The following is a 16131-nucleotide window of genomic DNA, read 5'->3' as shown; positions in this document are numbered from 1 at the left end:
ATTTACAACAGTCAGGATATGGAAGCAACCCAGGAGTCCATCAGCAGATGAATGCATAAAGTTGTGGTACATATATACAGTGGAGTAGTACTCAGTCATAAAAAGGAACAAACCTGAGTCAGTTGTAGAGAGGTGGACGGACCTAGGGTCTGACATACAGCGTGAAGTCAGAAAAATACCGTATAGTAATGTATATATATGGAGTCTAGAAAAATGGTACTGATGAACCTATTTGCAGGGCAGGAATAGAGATGCAGATGTGAAGAGCAGACCCATGGACACAGTGGGGGAGGGAGAGGGTGGGATAAATTGAGAAAGGAGCATTGACGTCTGTGTACACATCACCACGTGTAAAGCAGAGAGCTAATGGGAAGCTGCTCTATAACACAGGGGGCTCAGCTCACCGCTCTGGGATGACCTAGTGGGGTGGGATGTTGAAAGGGTAGGAGAGAGGCTCAAGAGGGAGGGGATATACGTATACATATGGTTGGTTCATGCTGTTGTACAGAGAAACCAGCACAAATTGTAAAGCAATTATCCTCCAAATAAAAATAAATTTAAAAAACACCAAGGACAAAGGGTATCATCTTATCCAGAAGGGTCTGCTCTGTCCCTCCACTTTGAGGCCCAAGGGCCAACGCCTGGAAGTGAACCCCAAGACCTCTGCCCCCACACCCCCCACACATACACACACAGATGCCACACAGCACTGAGTAGACTTTTATTTTAAAGTCAAAGGCACAGCCTGGATGGGCGGAGGCAGTGACTGTGGAAGCCCAGCCCGGAACCCCAAGGCCCCACCCCCCAGCTAGGGGCAGCTGTGCCAAAGGGGAGGGGACGGATGAGAAGGGGGCAGCCCCTTTTGGGGGGGTCGCCTACCTCCTAACTTAGCCCCAGTAGGGGGAAGCAAGTGACATAAAGTGAGGCAGAAATGCTTCAGGGGGTCCCCCAGGGCCTCTCGCTGAGCAGCCCCCCAACACAGGTCTTTGGTGGACGTAATTGCACAGACAGTCCATAAAGTGACAGCTTGAGAGGTGCCCCCTCCCAAGAGCAGGTCCTCAGGGGAGGGCAGGGGAGAGGTCCCAGTTTCTCCCTGTGGCAACTCAGTGCTTAGAAATGGAGGAGCCCTTCCCAACCGGGGCAGCCCCTTGGGGTAGAAGGGCCTTCCACCAGATGAGGCAGTATCTTGGCAGAGGGCCCCACACCCCACTCCCCAGCAGGCCCCCTTCTTCCCTGCATCTATAACTCTAATCTGGTAAGACATTTTTTAAAAAAGAATTCTCTGCTTATAAAAATACTTCTGCTCTGTCTGGGGGTAGGGAGGGGGAAAGGGGGGGAGAAGGGTAACAGTCCTGGGGAGGGGGCCAGCGCCGATGCAGGAGACAGTGAGCCGGCCTCCTAGATCACAGACACGACGGGGGGAGGCGGGGGTCACAGGGGCAGGGGCTAGGAGGGGGGTAGGGGGCCATTGGCTCGTCGGGGGGCTCCCTTGGCGGCCGGGGCCCGGCCCGGGGCGGCGGGCGCGGGGGAGACGCGGCGGGACGTGGCGGCGCTCCGCAGCTTCTGTTTCCGCCGCTTGGCCAGCGGCGCGTTTTCCACGCTCTTCAGGAAGAAACCCTCGCGTTTGCCCCGGTTGAACGCCTGGCGGAAAGGAAATGGTGACTCCCACGGGACCGGCCTCGACTTCCAGATCCCGGCTTTGGCCCCGTCCCAGGCCCTCCTTCCCATCCCACTAGGTCAGGGCCAACAGGTCTTTGGGCTCCACAGCCTCTCAGAAGCTCAGGGCCCCGGCAGGTCACGGGTCTGGACTCCGCAGAACTCAACGGGGCAGGACTCCGCGGAGTCGCCTCCCCGAGGCCCCGCCCCCACGCTCAGGCCCCGCCCCTCACCATGAAGGTGGCGTTGAGCCCGGAGCGCACAGCGGACCCCGAGGACTCCAGCACGTCCGGCGTCCGCAGCGGAGGCGAGGAGCGCGCGCTGCCGTCCTGCAGCCACGAGCTGCCCCGCAGCCCCTCGAGCTTCAGCCGCTTGGCGGGATCCACAGTTAGGAGCCCTGGAGGCGGGCGGGGGAGTTTTGGCGGGCCGCGTGTAGAGGCTGCACCCACTCAGAGAGGGCAGCCCCACTCCCCTCCCCGAAAAGCCTCCCACCGAGACACCTGACCCGGGGGCACTCCTTGCCCCATCACGACCCCATGGCCTCCCCCTCCCCAACCGTAACCTGTGACCTCCGGCTCCGCACCTCGGACCAGCTCCTTGGCTTCCTCAGACACGCCTTCCCAGGCCTCTCCGTCAAGAGAGAAGCGCCCCTCGCGGATCTTGCGCATGATCTCCGCCGCCTGGCTCTGCCCGCCCTGGCCTGAGGCCCCCTGGAAGGGGACCTGGCCCGACAGCATCATGTACTAGGGGTGGAGGTGGGAGGGACAGGTGAAAAGTGAGACCAGCCCAGACTAGGGGCCAATGGAGGCCAGGAGACTGATTCAACCCACCACAGAACCATGCACTGTCTCCAAGAGGCTAACTCCTGAGGTCCATGGGTGATGGACTCTACCCCTCAAACTAGGGTGCCCAGACCCCAGCACCAGAGCGACCCCGCCTATGTATCAGGACATCTTATCCCAGCCTCAGACCAAATCCTGCCACCCCCACCAAGAGGACTGCTGTCCCCAGGCTCGGAGGACCCTGACATCCGCTCAGAGAGGCCGTCCCCATACCAGAATAACGCCGAGGCTCCAGAGGTCGCAGGACTCGTCGTAGCCCTGCTGGGCCAGCAGCTCGGGGGCGGCGTACTGCAGCGTGAAGCAGGGAGTCTGCATGGGCCCCGCGGGGCTCTGCGGGCGCAGGCGCGCGAACCCGAAGTCGATGATCTTCACCGGGGCCCCGGGCGTGTCATCGGCGTACAGGATGTTCTACGAGGGAGGCGAGGCGGCCGTCAGAACCTGGCCCTCCGCGCCGAGGCCCTCCCGATGCGCTGAGGCCGTGCGCTCACCTCGGGCTTCAGGTCGCGGTGCACTACGCCCGCCTCCTCGTGCATGAAGCTCACTGCCGACACGAGGCTGCGCAGGATCTGGCTCGCCTCGGACTCGCTGAAGTGCCGCTTCTTGCGGATGTGCTCCAGCAGCTCCCCGCCCTGCAGGAGCTCCAGGACCAGGTACGTGTGCAGCTGCGGGCAGCGCGACGGGCCGGGGTCACCGCCTACTGAGACCCCGCCCGCCCGCCGGATCCCGCCCTGAGGTCACCATCGAGCCCCGCCCCCAGTTTCAGGCTCCTACCACATTCAAACCTGACCTCAAGACTATCACCACGCCCCTCCAAGAACCATCTTAGGACTCGCTTGCCGTTCTACCCCGTACTGTTCCTTCCCAGTGGCGCTAGTGGTAAAGAACCCGCCTGCCAATGCAAGCGAGGTAACAGATGCGGGTTGGATCCCTGGGTGGGGAAAATCCCCTGGAGAAGGGCATGGCAATCCACTCCAATGTTCTTGGGCCTGAGAATCCTATGGACAGAGGACGTGGCTGGCTTCGGTCCACAGGGTCGCAAAGAGTTGGACATGACTGAAGCGACTTAGCAGCAGCAGCAGTCCCTTTGGCCACCTTGAAGTTCAGTTCAGTCCCTCAGTCGTGTCCGACTCTTTGTGACCCCATGGACTGCAGCACTACCAGGCTTCCCTGTCCATCACCAACTCCTGCAGTCTGCTCAAACTCATGTCCATCAAATCAGTGATGCCATCCAACCATCTCATCCTCTGTCCTTCCCTTCTCCCCTTGCCTTCAATCTTTCCAGCATCAGGGTCTTTTCCAATGAGTCACTTCTTCGAATCAGGTAGCCAAAGGATTGGAACTTCAGCTTCAGCATCAGTCTTTCCAATGAATATTCAGGACTGATTTCCTTTAGGATTGACAAGTTTGTCTCCTTGCAGTCCAAGGGACTCTGAAGAGTCTTCTCCAACACCATAGTTCAAAAGCATCAACTCTTCGGTGCTCAGCTTTCTTTATAGTCCAACTCTCACATCCATACATTACTACTGGAAAAATCATAGCTTTAACTAGATGGACCTTTGTCAGCAAAGTAATATCTGCTTTTTAATATGCTGTTTAGGTTTGTCGTAGCTTTTCTTCCAAGGAGCAAGCGTCTGTTAATTTCATGGCTGCAGTCACCATCTGCAGTGATTTTGGAGCCCAAGAAAATAAAGTCTGTCATGTTTCCATTGTTTCCCCATCTATGTGCCATGAAGTGATGGGACCCGATGCCATTATCTTCATTTTTTGAATGTTGAGTTTTAAGCCTGCTTTTTTCACTCTCCTCTTTCACTTTCATGAAGAGGCTCCTCAGTTTTCGCTTTCTGCCATAAGGGTGGTATTATCTGCATATCTGAGGTTATTGATATTTCTCCCAGCAATCCTGATTCCAGCTTGTGCTTCATCCAGCCCGCATTTTGCATGATGTACTCTGCATATAAGTTAAATAAACAGGATGACAATATATAGCTTTGATGTACTCCTTTCCCAATTTGGAACCAGTCCGTTGTTCCATGTCCGATTCTGTTGTTTCTTGACCTGCATACAGATTTCTCAGGAGGCAGGTAAGGTGGTTTGGTACTCCCCTCTCTGTTGTGGCCACCTTAAAACCCACCCGCAAAAATTGTCTCCCTGCCCTGTTCCTTTGTCCATTCCCATATCTGCCTTTGAGTCCTCAGGCCCTCCTAGGTGCTTAGTCCCTCAGTCGTGTCTGACTCTTTATACATATGTAGCTTGTAGCCTGCCAGGCTCCTCTGTCCATGGGGATTTTCCAGGCAAGAATACTGGAGTGGGATGCCCTCTTCCAGGGGATCTTCCCAACCCAGGAATCAAACCCAGGTCTCCCACATTGCAGGCGGATTCTTTACTGTCTGAGCCACCAGGGAAGCCCAAGAACGCTGCGGTAGCCTATCCCTTCTCCGAGGAATCTGTTGAGTTGCTGAGCTACCATAATCCCGCCTCCCTCACCTCCAGGTCCTCAGGCCCCTCCCGCGGCGCGCTCAGGCCCCGCCTCCTGTCCGCCTCCCCGCCCCCTTCCCGCCCTCCTCGGGCAGCCTCCAGCGCCCCTGCGCTCCGCCCCAGCCCAGGAAGGGGTCACCTGGTCATGATGCACTTCGTACAGCTTCACCACGTTGGGATGCGACTGGCACAGCCGCAGGGCAGCCACTTCGCGCTGCGTGTTCTCCTCCAGCCTGGGGGCAGGGCAGGCGGGGTCAGAACAGCCGACCTCCGGCCCCACCCTCCCCGAGTCCGCTCTGCCGGACTCCGCCCGCCCCGGGCCCGCCCACCTGCGACTGAGGATCTTGACAGCGAACTCTTGGCCGCTCTGTAGCTGGCGGCAGCGGCGGCACACGGAGAAACTACCCTGGCCCAACGCGGGTTCCCGCAGGTCCAGTTCGTACTGCTGGAAGAAGGGCGAGTCCTGGGGGCAAAAGAGAAGCGTCAGAGGTCCTAGCGGGAGCCTTGCGGCTATGCCACGCCCCACCTCGGAGAGGCTCCGGGCCTCACCGAAGCCACCATGTGCGCCGGCTGAAGACAGGTCTGGAGTCCCCACGCCCACTTCTCCCCACCCTGGCCCAATCCACCTGCATCATGACGCTCCTGGCCAGCGCCGCCGGGCCGGGCCGGTCTCCAGCGCCAGACGCTTCCAGCACATCGGTCATCACCGCGTTGTTGCGGTCAAACAAGATGGATGGCGCCACGAAGGAGTATCCCTGATGGAGGAGGGGCTAGTCAGGGATGGATGGGCATCGGGGGCTGGAGGTGCAGAAGGAGCCCCTGAAGGCCCAGACCCAGCCGGAAGGGCAGGGGGCAGAGGAAAGGCCTTGCAGTAGGGAGTTGGGGGTGTTGCTTTTGCATCCCGGTGTACACAGGCTGTTGTGGACATTTTTATTCCACCTTGGTCTGTGATCCCTTGGAACCATGTCTATCCCCTCAGCAGTCCGGGACTCCACCTTTCTCGTCACAGCGGTCCCCCAAGTGCCAAGGCCATCATCTGGCACAACATAGTGGCCCAGAATATGATGGCCTGAACGAATAAAAGAACTGTGGCCTGGTATCACACGCTTAGCTTAGGAGAATTCAGCTCTACCCATCTCAGGACAAAAAGTCTTCATTACTTTCAAATCAAACTTTGGCCTCCTCTGCAAGGGGGGGCTACTGAGGAAATGTAAAGAGAAATCAAAGTTAATCTTTTTGCCTTTCCTAAGGATCCATGTCCTGGCAAGTCAAGGAATTCTCAAGGGTAATTTTAAGGATGTGTTGTTTTCTCCTAAAAATGCAGCGCCACTGTATGCAGAGCTAACTAGGATGCACACAGGTGGGATTTTTGTCTATTAAGTTTGTTGATATGTCCCCAGTACCCAAGTCAGTGCCTGGCACGTTGAAGGCACTCAGTACATATTTTTGAATCATTAAATGAATGAATGAAAGTAACCATTGATCCACAAGAAAACTTGCTCATTAGGACTGTGAGATCAAAGATAGATCCCAGTAGATTGAGGGATATTCAAGCACAGAGCTGTCACTTGTGTGAGCTTCACAGAGGGGACTGATCCATCCATAGTTGATACTGGCCTATTATTTACTATTTATGGACTGCGTCCTACCCTGCCATGACCCCCAGCTGGACTTAGGGATGCAGAAATTAAACACATAGTCCCTGCCCTCTGAGAATTTCAGACCAGGTGAGGTGGTCTCCATCAGTGTCAGTATACAACCTGACAAACTGCTCAGAAGGAGGTTTTGTCTTCAGAGGGCTGGTGCACAAGAAAAGGGCAACCCAGGGCCAGAGGAGCAGGGAAGTCTTCACACAGGGCAGCGCTGGACAACAAGGCTTGAATTTTGCCAGGTGGCCAACTGTAGGGAAAGAACTCCAAGTGGGGGAAACTGCATGTGCAAAGGTATAGAAGTATGTTCTGGAACCTCTGAGAAGTTCCAAGGTGCTGGAGCACCAGGGGAAATAAGAGAGTACTGAGCAAAGACCACATCATATACAAATGAACTGATTTACACAACAGAAACAGGCTCACGGACTTAGTGAATGAACATCTGATTACCAGCGGGGAAGGGTGGGAAAAAGGGATAGTTAGGAAAAAACTGACACAGAACAACGGACTGGTTCAGACTTGGGAGAGAAGTACGTCAAGGCTGTATATTGTTACCCTGTTTATTTATATGTAGAGTACATCATGCAAAATGCCAGGCTGGATGAATCAAAAGCTGGAATCAAGATTGCATGGCAAAATATCAACAACATCAGATATGCAGATGATACCGCCCTAACGGCAGAAAGAAACGAGGAACTAAAGAGCCGCTTGAAAAAGGTAAAAGAGAATGAAAAAACTGGCTTAAAACTCAACATTCAGAAAACTAAGATCATGGCATCTGGTCCCATCACTTCATGGAAAATAAATGGGGAAAATATGGAAACAGTGACAGATTTCATTTTCTTGAGCTCCAAAATCACTGCAGATGGTGACTGCAGCCATGAAATTAACAGACACTTGCTCCTTGGAAGAAAAACTATGACAAACCTAGACAGCGTATTAAAAGCAGAGATATCACTTTGCCAACAAAGGTCCATATAGTCAGCTATGGTTTTTCCAGTAGTCATGTACAGATGTGAGAGTTGGACCATAAGGAAGGCTGAGCACCCAAGAATTGATACTTTCAAACTGTGGTGCTAGAGAAGACTTGAGAGTCCCTTGGACAGAAGGGAGATCAAAACCAGTCAATCCTAAAGAAAATTCATTGGCAGGACTGATGCTGAAGCTGAAACTCCAATACTTTGGGTTCCTGATGCAAAAAGCCGACTTGTTAGAAAAGACCCTGATGCTGAGAAAGATTGAAGGCAGGAAGAGAAGGGGGCAACAGAGGATGAGATGGCTGTTGGTGCCACCAACTCAATGGACATGAGTTTGAGCACACTCCAAGAGATAGTGGAGGACAGGGAAGCCTGGTGTGTTGCAGTCCATGGAGTTGCAAAGAGTCAGACACGATTTAGCGACTGAGCAACAACATGGGAGTTTGAAATTGATATGTATATAATGCTATATTTTAAATGGGTAACCAACAAGGACCTACTGTTTAGCACAGGGAACTCTGCTCAATGTTAGGTGGCAGCCTGGATGGGAGGGGAGTTTGGGGGAGAATGGATACAGGCATATGTATGGCTGAGTCCCTTTGCTGTCCACCTGAAACTATCACAACATTGTTATATGGGTATATTCCAATATAAAAGAAAAGAAAAAGTTAAAAAAAAAAAAAAGACCACATCATGCAAGGCCTTGTATACCAAGCAAAGGAGCTTGGACTTGTCCAACAGGCCCAAGCTTCTAAAACTGGGTAGAGGGGGCCTGTGTCCCCAGGAAATGATATGGCATGCCACAGTATAAACAAAGCATCTCTTCGTAGGTGTCCCCTTAAAACAACAGTTTTACCTAACAATAAAGAGAGATGATGGAGAAGGGAAATCAGCATGAAACTTCAAGATAAACCAAGAAATTCAAAGTCATGTCCTGCCAAGGCAGTCTCGATGACTGACAATTCCAAGTTCGTCATGAATGGAGAGCAAGGGAGCTGCTGAGTCCCCCTCAGGACACAGGGCTATGTGGTGTCCACAGGTCAGCCGGGGCTGAGGCTGGCAGCAGCACCCCACTTCCTCTGCATCTCTGGTTCCATGAGCTCTCACTCACCTGGAATATGCGAGGGTCCCCAGGTGGGGGGCTGCCTGGGGGTGAGTAGACAGGCTCCAGTCGGGTAAATTCCTCTGCAAAGTTGCCCACATCCAGCTCTGAGCGGATCTGGGGTCGGAATGGGGCTGGAATCTTCCTAGCAGCCAGAGCAGCCCAGTCCAGACCCTGGAGAAAAGGAATGAAAGATAAGGGATCAAAGGGCAGAAAGTGGAAACACTGTCCACTCGGGCCACCCTCACTGGGCAGCTCCTCAGTGAGGCAAAGGTCTCGCTGGCAGCTGTGTGCAAAGCTGTTCTTCCTGCCTCCCCAGCTTCTGTTTCCCTTCCTCTGATAACAGGATCCCTGTTTCCCTTGGAGAACCACCCCTCTACCACACTCAGCCAATTCTGGGACTTTTAATAGAACTGGTATGCAAAAAAAGAAAAAAAATCTCTTTCTTCTACTGGACTTAAATCTGGGAGGATATGGGTCTGGAACTGCTGAGGCCCCCTCAGTGTCTAGTGATGAAATGCCCAGGCAGAAAAGCAGAAGCAAGAGACAAAGTGAGAAATTCCTAATAACACAGGCTCAGCACCTAGATCCATCCTTGCCTGAAATCAGGACGTTTTTCCTGACTTTTCATTTATGGTAGCTAAAACATTCCTTTTTATGTTTAAACTAGTATGGCATAGCTTGTTCTTGTTGCCTGTCCGACACCCATTCTCTCTGTCATTCTTAGTACTATAGCCCCTATTTTATTTCAGGAACCAATGTACAAATACTGAAAAATAGTATTTTACAAACCTCCTTGCAGTTAGCAGTGACCAGCTACTTGTAAGCAAAAATTATGTGGGAGGAATCCAGAGAAAGAGCCTGAAGAAGAGGGTGAGCCGTTGTTAAGTACCCTTTTTGCCCTTCCCTCCTTCTTCCTCATGTTTCCCACCTGGAGAGCAACCTAGACAGCAAGAGGTCTAGCAGTCATTTTGATACCAGGAGGCAACCGTGGGAATGCAGGCTGTAGCGTAGTGTTAGTTGCTTAGGCATGTCAGACTCTTGTGACCCATGGACTATAGCCCACTCGGCTCCTCTATCCACTGGATTCTCCAGGCAAAAATACTGGAGTGGATTGCCATGCCCTCCTCCAGGGGATCTTTCTGACCTAGGGATTGAACCCTCATCTCTTGTCTCCTGCATTGGAAGAGGGGCTCTTTACCACTAGCGCCACCTGGAAAGCCCTGGGAATGGAGGCTACGTGCTAAAAATGAAGGAGCATTTAAAAAGAAAAAATCAAGCTTGGCTCCTTGAAGACACCACAGCAGCCCTAGACTGCTGAACCTCTGCATTTCTTTTATGTAGATAGATAGACAGACAGACAGATAGATATAGATCTCTAGCTTTTTTAGACTACCATTCATTTCAATCTCTGTTCTTAGAAGCCAGACTCTATTCCACAGATATCACCGTCTTCAGTGCACTTTTTGTCACATGCAGCCTAGAGGCATGGCTTGGGCTTAAAGGCCCTAGTTCTGGCACCAGGGACCTCAGCATTGCTATCAGCAAAGAGATTGTCTCGAGAGAAGGGGAAATAGCATCAGGCCTCAAAGACCTTGGGGGGTGCGGGCGCTCTCTAGTCTGACAACTGGTTCACCTGCTCCCAAGCACCCAGGGCCCAGGATCCACTCAGGGTGGGCTGAGGGATTCACTTAAGGACACTGACCCTGCTCAGTCACTCTGCCCATAACGGAACATCTTCACCACGGAGGCTTAAGAATCCTGTCTGAGAAAGTTTCTCTGAGGGCCCTTCCAGGCAGAACTTGCTGGGAAGATTCAAGGAGGTAGTATTCATAGCAAGGGTAACTGGGTGCCCGGCCTACAGTAAGTGCCCATAAATGGATGCTTTTGTTACTACATCAGACAAGGCAAATTTAATACCCACGTGTAAACAGAACATGACACTTCAGAGCATGGGCCTTCAGGCCACCTAGACCTGAGCTCTATCACTTCGCTCACTGATCTTGGGCAAATTACCTAACCTCTCTGCCCATGGACTGTATAGTCCATGAGGTCACAAAGAGTCAGACACGACTGAGCAACTTTCACTTTTTCCGAACCTGTTTCCTCATCTGTGAAAATAAGGATAATTAGGTTGGTTCTGAGGCTTACATGAAATTATGCAAGCAAGGGGCCAAGACACATTCACTGTTACAGGGTCCTGCTAGGCAACGGGGGCTTCCCAGGTGGCTCAGTGGTAAAGAATCCGCCTGCTAATGCAGGAGACACAGGTTCAGTCCTTGGGTCGGGAAGATTCCCTGGAGCAGGAAATGTCAGCCCACTGCCATGGACAGAGAAGCCTGGTGGGCTAGAGTCCAAGGGATCGCAAAGAGTTGGACCTGACTAAGCACCTGAGCACGCACACTGCTGTGCAATGACTCTGGCCACACATCGTGCCCAAACCAGCGAGGCTCACAAGGACAGAATTCACCCTGCACTGCACCCTAACACGCGTGCAAGTAGCTTAGGACAGATCCCACGTGGCTGATCAGACACGTCCATCTGAAGTACAGGCATACCGACTGTACAGGTAGACCAAAACCCTGAGCAGATGCTAACAGTCATGGGACTGGGGCCGAGAGCAGACCTGGGGCCTGTTCCCAGCTCTACATTTTTACTGTGTGATCTCTGGCAGATCACCACGCCTCTCTGAACTGTCCAGTGAAGAGCCCATTCTCAAGTCCCTGCCAGCCCTGCCAGGCAATGAACCTAGAATTCTTTCCCACGAGAGCAAATTTTAATAGAGATGAATGAGAAGACAAGCCTGCTTTCTTTACCTGCAAAGTTTCCTAAATCAAGTGAAACTGGCCAGTCTCAGACCATCCCTCCAGTGTCCCCCAACCCAGAGCAGTAGCCCAGCCCTGGTGTGTGCAGAGAGCTATGGGGGTGAGCCAGGAGCCTCACCTGGAAGAAGGGGTGGTCCTTAACTTCCTGTGCCCCCTGGGGTCCTGCACCCAGTCGCTTCCTGGGGTCCTTGCAAAGTAGCCGCTGCAGTAGGTCCTGTGCCACTGGCCCGATCCGGGGGGGGAAGGGAGGGGAGCACTTCAGGATCCGTCTGGGAGGATTGGGGGGGGCGTCAGGGGCAGCGAGCCCCTCCTCCAGCCCTGCCCAGGCTCCTCAGCCGCCCTCTGCTTCCAGCCCTGCTCACCGAGACACCTCTGCCTGCGTGTTCCTCTCGCCCTCCAGGGTGAAGGGGGAGGCCCCCGTCAGCAGCTCGAAGAGCAGGATGCCAAGGCTCCACCAGTCCACAGCCTGCCGGGCACAGCCAGGGTGAGAGCCTGCAGCCACCCCCACGTCACCCCACACCACTCCCGGGCCAACCCACCTTGCCATGGCCCGACTTGCTGCGGATGATTTCAGGGGCCATGTACTCGATGGTGCCGCAGAAGGAAAAGGTCCGCTCTTTCTGGGAAGAGAAGAGGACCCATTTTGACATCCAGCCCCACCCCCTGCCCCACGGCCCAGAGTAAGACTTGCTGGACTTGTGAGAGTCGGAGCAGTGGGAACTTCCTGAAGGCAGAGCTACTGCACCCCTCCCAGAAATGCAGAGCCAGGCATGGAGCTGCAGCCGGGGGTTCAGGAGGCTGAGACCACCCTTCGCTCACCTCCTCTGTCAGGAACTCCTTGCTAAGCCCAAAGTCGGTGAGGACAATGTGACCCTCGGAGTCCAGCAGCACATTCTCCAGCTTCAGATCTCGGTAGATGATGCCCAGCTGGCAGGAGGGAAGAGGGCACTGAGCGTCCCTCCTCCGACACCCCCACCCCCGGCTCCTATGGCTCCTGTTCCGCACCAGATCCCTGGGGCAGGGGATCTCCAGTGGAGTGGGGGGCACGATGAGACTGGCCCATTGGACGGGAGAAGCCACTTAAGATTCACCAGCATAGGGACTTCCCTGGTGGTCTAGTGGTTAAGAATCCGCCTGCCAATACAGGGGACATGGCTTCCAGCCCTGGTCCCGGAAGGTGCCACATGCCGTGGAGAGCAACTAAGCCCGTGGTCCACAACTACTGAGTCCGCAGCAAGAGAAACCCCCGCAATGAGAACCCCGAGCACCGCAACAAAGGGTAGCCCCTGAGTGCAGCAGCAAAGACCCAGCACAGCCATCAATCAATCGATCAATTTCCAAAAAGCATGGAAGGGGCGGGGAAACACCACAGAGAGACCCCCAGGAGGAAAGCCGTGTGAGGAGCCCCAAATCACGACAGCTCTGGGAACCAAGGCATGAGGTCTCCGTTTGAGGAAGTTCTGTGAACGTGGCCCCAGGAAGCAGCCTGTGAGAGTTCCCTGTGAGAGGAAAGCCCCCTCGAGGAGGCGCCAGCGGAGGAGACCCCAGAAGGCCTTCCTCCCAGGAGGCTAGGGGAAGTGGATCCAGTCCCCCCAACCCCCGTGGCCACCCCCTTCCAGGAAGCCCGAGGCTGCCAGGTTCACGGGCCCCTCCGGGGCCGGGACCTGGTGCCCAGGGCCACAGCCAGGCGGCCGGGTCCTCACCCACCTTGTGCAGATGCTCCAGGGCAAGCACGATCTCGCCCCCATACAAGCGCACCTCGGCCTCCTTGAAGTACTGGCGCTGGTAGAGGTGGGTGAACATTTCGCCGCCGTTCACATAGTCTTGGGGAGGTGGGAGTGGAAGTTGGGAAGCAGCCCCCATGGGTGGCCCCCCCACCCCCACAGGCCTGCCCTTACCCAGGATGAGGTGCAGCTTGGCGTCAGTCTGGAAGGCGTAGTGCAGCGTGACCAGGAAGGGGGCCTGGCGCACCAGCTCTAGCACGGAGCGCTCGGTGCGCGTGTGCTCCTGTGTCTTGGCACGCTGCACCAAGGCTGCCTTGCGCAGCACCTTCATGGCATACAGCTTGCCCGCGTCGTGCCCGCCCACCTTGCGCACCAGGAACACCTTCCCGTAGGCTGTGGGGGCAGTGAGTGGGTGGAAGGTAGGCCATGAGCAGAAGGGTGGGTGGAATGGGGGGGTAGCAACGCCCACCCAGGAGGGTGTGCAAGGTGGGGGAAGGAGCTGGGCCGGAGAGGCAGGTGTGCACAAAGCTGGCAGCGCTTTCTAAAGCAAAGATGTGCACACCCCCAGGAGGGTGCTCAGCAAACCTAGGGAGGGGATGTGCAAACCAGGCTGGGGGGGGGCACGCAACTCTCAGGAGGCCTGCAGCACAGGGTGGGGGCGGGGTGCGTGCAAACCTGGGGAAGGTATAGAGGATGCAAAGCTGGGGAGGGGATGCAGAGGGGTGGCAGACGGAAGGGCAGTCAGCCCCGAGGCGGGGAGTTTGCACAGTGGAGGAAGACGGCTCTCATATCTCGCAAGGTGGGGGGAGCTGTGAAATCACACGGCGGGGGGTGGGGGGGGGCTGCAAGCCCACAAGAGTGTTGGCACCTGGGAGGAGTGCTCAATGTGGAGCAGCCCTGGAAGTGGGCATGCCAACCCCGGCAGGGCAGGGCCAAGCAGGCAAGGCGGGCTATGCCGGGAGAGGGTGGGGGGCATTACTGGTGGCCTGGCCCAACCCAGGCGGGTGTGCCCGCGCGGCAGGCCCAGAGCACCCTGCGGGGGGGAGGACACTTGCCGGTGGATAGGGGTCCTCACCTCCCGTGCCCAGCACCTTGAGCAGCTGGAAGTTCTCCACGCCTACCTTCTCCTCGTGCCCCGTCAGGTTGGCTGTGGGCACAGGGGGCAAATGAACCCAGCCAGTGCATGAACCCTCCCCCGCCCGCCTGGGCAGCCATCACCCAGCCAGCACCCCGGGCCACCCTCTGCCCCACCTTCGGTGATCTGCAGCTCCACGGCACAGCCCTCGTCCTCATCCTCGTCCCCCATGGCCGGCGGGTCGCTGGGGCCCGCGCGGCTCGGCTCGGGGCGGGCGGCGCCGGTTACATGGCGGCTCCGGCCGGGGCGGGAGCTTCCTGGTGCCGCCTCTGGGGCCGAGGCGGGCGCCGGCGCCGCCTCCCGGCTCCCCAGCTCCCCGCCCCGCGCGGCCTGAGTCAGGCGCTGGAACGTGACAGCGCCCGGGCTGCGAGTGGGCGAGGGCGGTCTGGTCTCCCGCGGGCGCAGGGTGCTGCCGCCAGGAGTGTGCGCTCTGGGACCCCGGGCGACCCTCCGGGGGACCTGGGAGTGCCCCTTGGGAGCCATGCCTGGGGTTTGTGGATAACCCGGAGCCTCTGTGGGGCACACACTCCCCAGCTAGGTATCGGCCCCAGGGCGGTAAGTCCACCACAGGCTGTGCCCCAAGGGAGTGGGAGTCCCACTCAGGTGCTTTAGAGCTGCCTTCCTCGCCAGGGTGCCAGCCCTAAGGGCAGCCAGGCAGCTCTGTCCAATTCTTAGCCACCAGTGAAAGTGAGGAACTTCATACAGATCACAACATTCTTGCCTGGTTCTTCTTGATCACTTCTTGACTGCAGCAAATAGGGGAGGGGATCTGTCAGTCCCCTTGACGGATGAGCAGTGTGAGGCCACAGGCCACTTCATCCAGCTCTTGCCTCCATAGCCCCAGCCCTGCACGCCTCACTCGGTGTGTCTCTTTGCTCTTGGTGCTGGGCAGGCTAAGAGGGTCCCAGAAGCCACGTGGCCCAGCCCAGCTTCCTGTCTGTATTCCCTGCCACTGGCGAAGCCCTCTTCCCTGTGGACTTGACTTTGCAGGGGAGGCCTGGTGGGGGGAAGGCACCCTGAGGGCCGGGCCTTGTCTCTGGGCTCCCCCTACCCATGAGGGTGCCTACAGGAGGCACTGAGAGGGAGCCCAGCCCGGCCTCCAGCAGACATGGGCGGCCTGTTTTCTGACCGAATTTCTCTAGAGCGAGCAGACCTTTAAAAGCACCTCAGGGAACTCCCTGGTGGTCCAGTGGTTAGGGTGTGGCTCTGCCCCTGTTGTCCCCAAGCCTGGTACAGAGTGGACCCCAAAAAGGGGTGTCAGAGCCACATAGGGATGCCCTCCCCCACCATCAGACTCAGCGCCCCTGGCCAGCCGGTCCTCCAGAGCCTCATCTCCCTCCCTGACAGCTGACAGGGGCCACCAACGGTGGGGCGGCCATCAGAGCCCCCACCCGGAGGCCCTATGGGAATGGGGCTTCCAGCTGCTCAGACCCCCTGGAGGCCACGGGGTGTCCACTCCCATGCCACCGACCTCAGAAACTCAGTCTGACGAGGGCAGAGCAGCGGGTGAGCCCCAAGGGGAGGGTTGTGGAAACCCAGTGAGTCAGGCTACATAGGTCACCCTGGGGAGGCAGGCCTGGTCACCCCTCCCAGCTCTTGCCACCCCCAGATTCAGGCTGCCTCACCTCAGCCGGGCAGCCCCACCCTACTTGGGGCGGCCCCAGGTGCCCTGACTCACGTCCTGTGGCCCTGTCGCCCAGCCCAGTTGCTCCCCTCCCAGGCATCAGTCATCCAAGAGGCCCTGGT

The 16131-nt window shown here is 56.3% G+C and overlaps 1 protein-coding gene across 1 annotated transcript; it reads right to left on the bottom strand.

The window, feature by feature from the left end:
• Window positions 1-706: 706 nt before the first annotated feature.
• RPS6KA4 (ribosomal protein S6 kinase A4) lies at window positions 707-14741 on the bottom strand. Its single transcript, XM_069565416.1, has 17 exons — window positions 14502-14741; window positions 14326-14397; window positions 13425-13643; window positions 13234-13349; window positions 12346-12453; window positions 12066-12146; window positions 11889-11992; window positions 11645-11795; window positions 8711-8875; window positions 5600-5728; window positions 5303-5436; window positions 5113-5206; window positions 2987-3160; window positions 2712-2906; window positions 2240-2399; window positions 1890-2053; window positions 707-1641 (listed from the first exon to the last, which is right to left on the bottom strand). Exons 1-17 carry the CDS (start codon window positions 14554-14556, stop codon window positions 1447-1449), a joined length of 2316 nt encoding a protein of 771 aa, XP_069421517.1. The 5' UTR covers window positions 14557-14741; the 3' UTR covers window positions 707-1446.
• Window positions 14742-16131: the final 1390 nt, after the last annotated feature.

Source organism: Ovis canadensis, chromosome 21, assembly GCF_042477335.2.
Source record: "Ovis canadensis isolate MfBH-ARS-UI-01 breed Bighorn chromosome 21, ARS-UI_OviCan_v2, whole genome shotgun sequence".
In the NCBI taxonomy this organism is placed as follows: Eukaryota; Metazoa; Chordata; class Mammalia; order Artiodactyla; family Bovidae; genus Ovis; species Ovis canadensis.
This window is presented reverse-complemented; position numbering and strand designations above follow the sequence as displayed.

Excerpts from the sequence above, each read along its gene's own strand:
- RPS6KA4 (XM_069565416.1), bottom strand. The coding sequence starts at position 14,556 with ATGGGGGACGAGGATGAGGACGAGGGCTGTGCCGTGGAGCTGCAGATC. Across the intron at positions 5,437-5,599 it reads CCAGGAGCGTCATGATGCAG|GACTCGCCCTTCTTCCAGCA; the intron begins GTGGATTGGGCC and ends TTTTGCCCCCAG. Across the intron at positions 3,161-5,112 it reads ACGAAGTGCATCATGACCAG|CTGCACACGTACCTGGTCCT; the intron begins GTGACCCCTTCC and ends CGCTGCCCGCAG.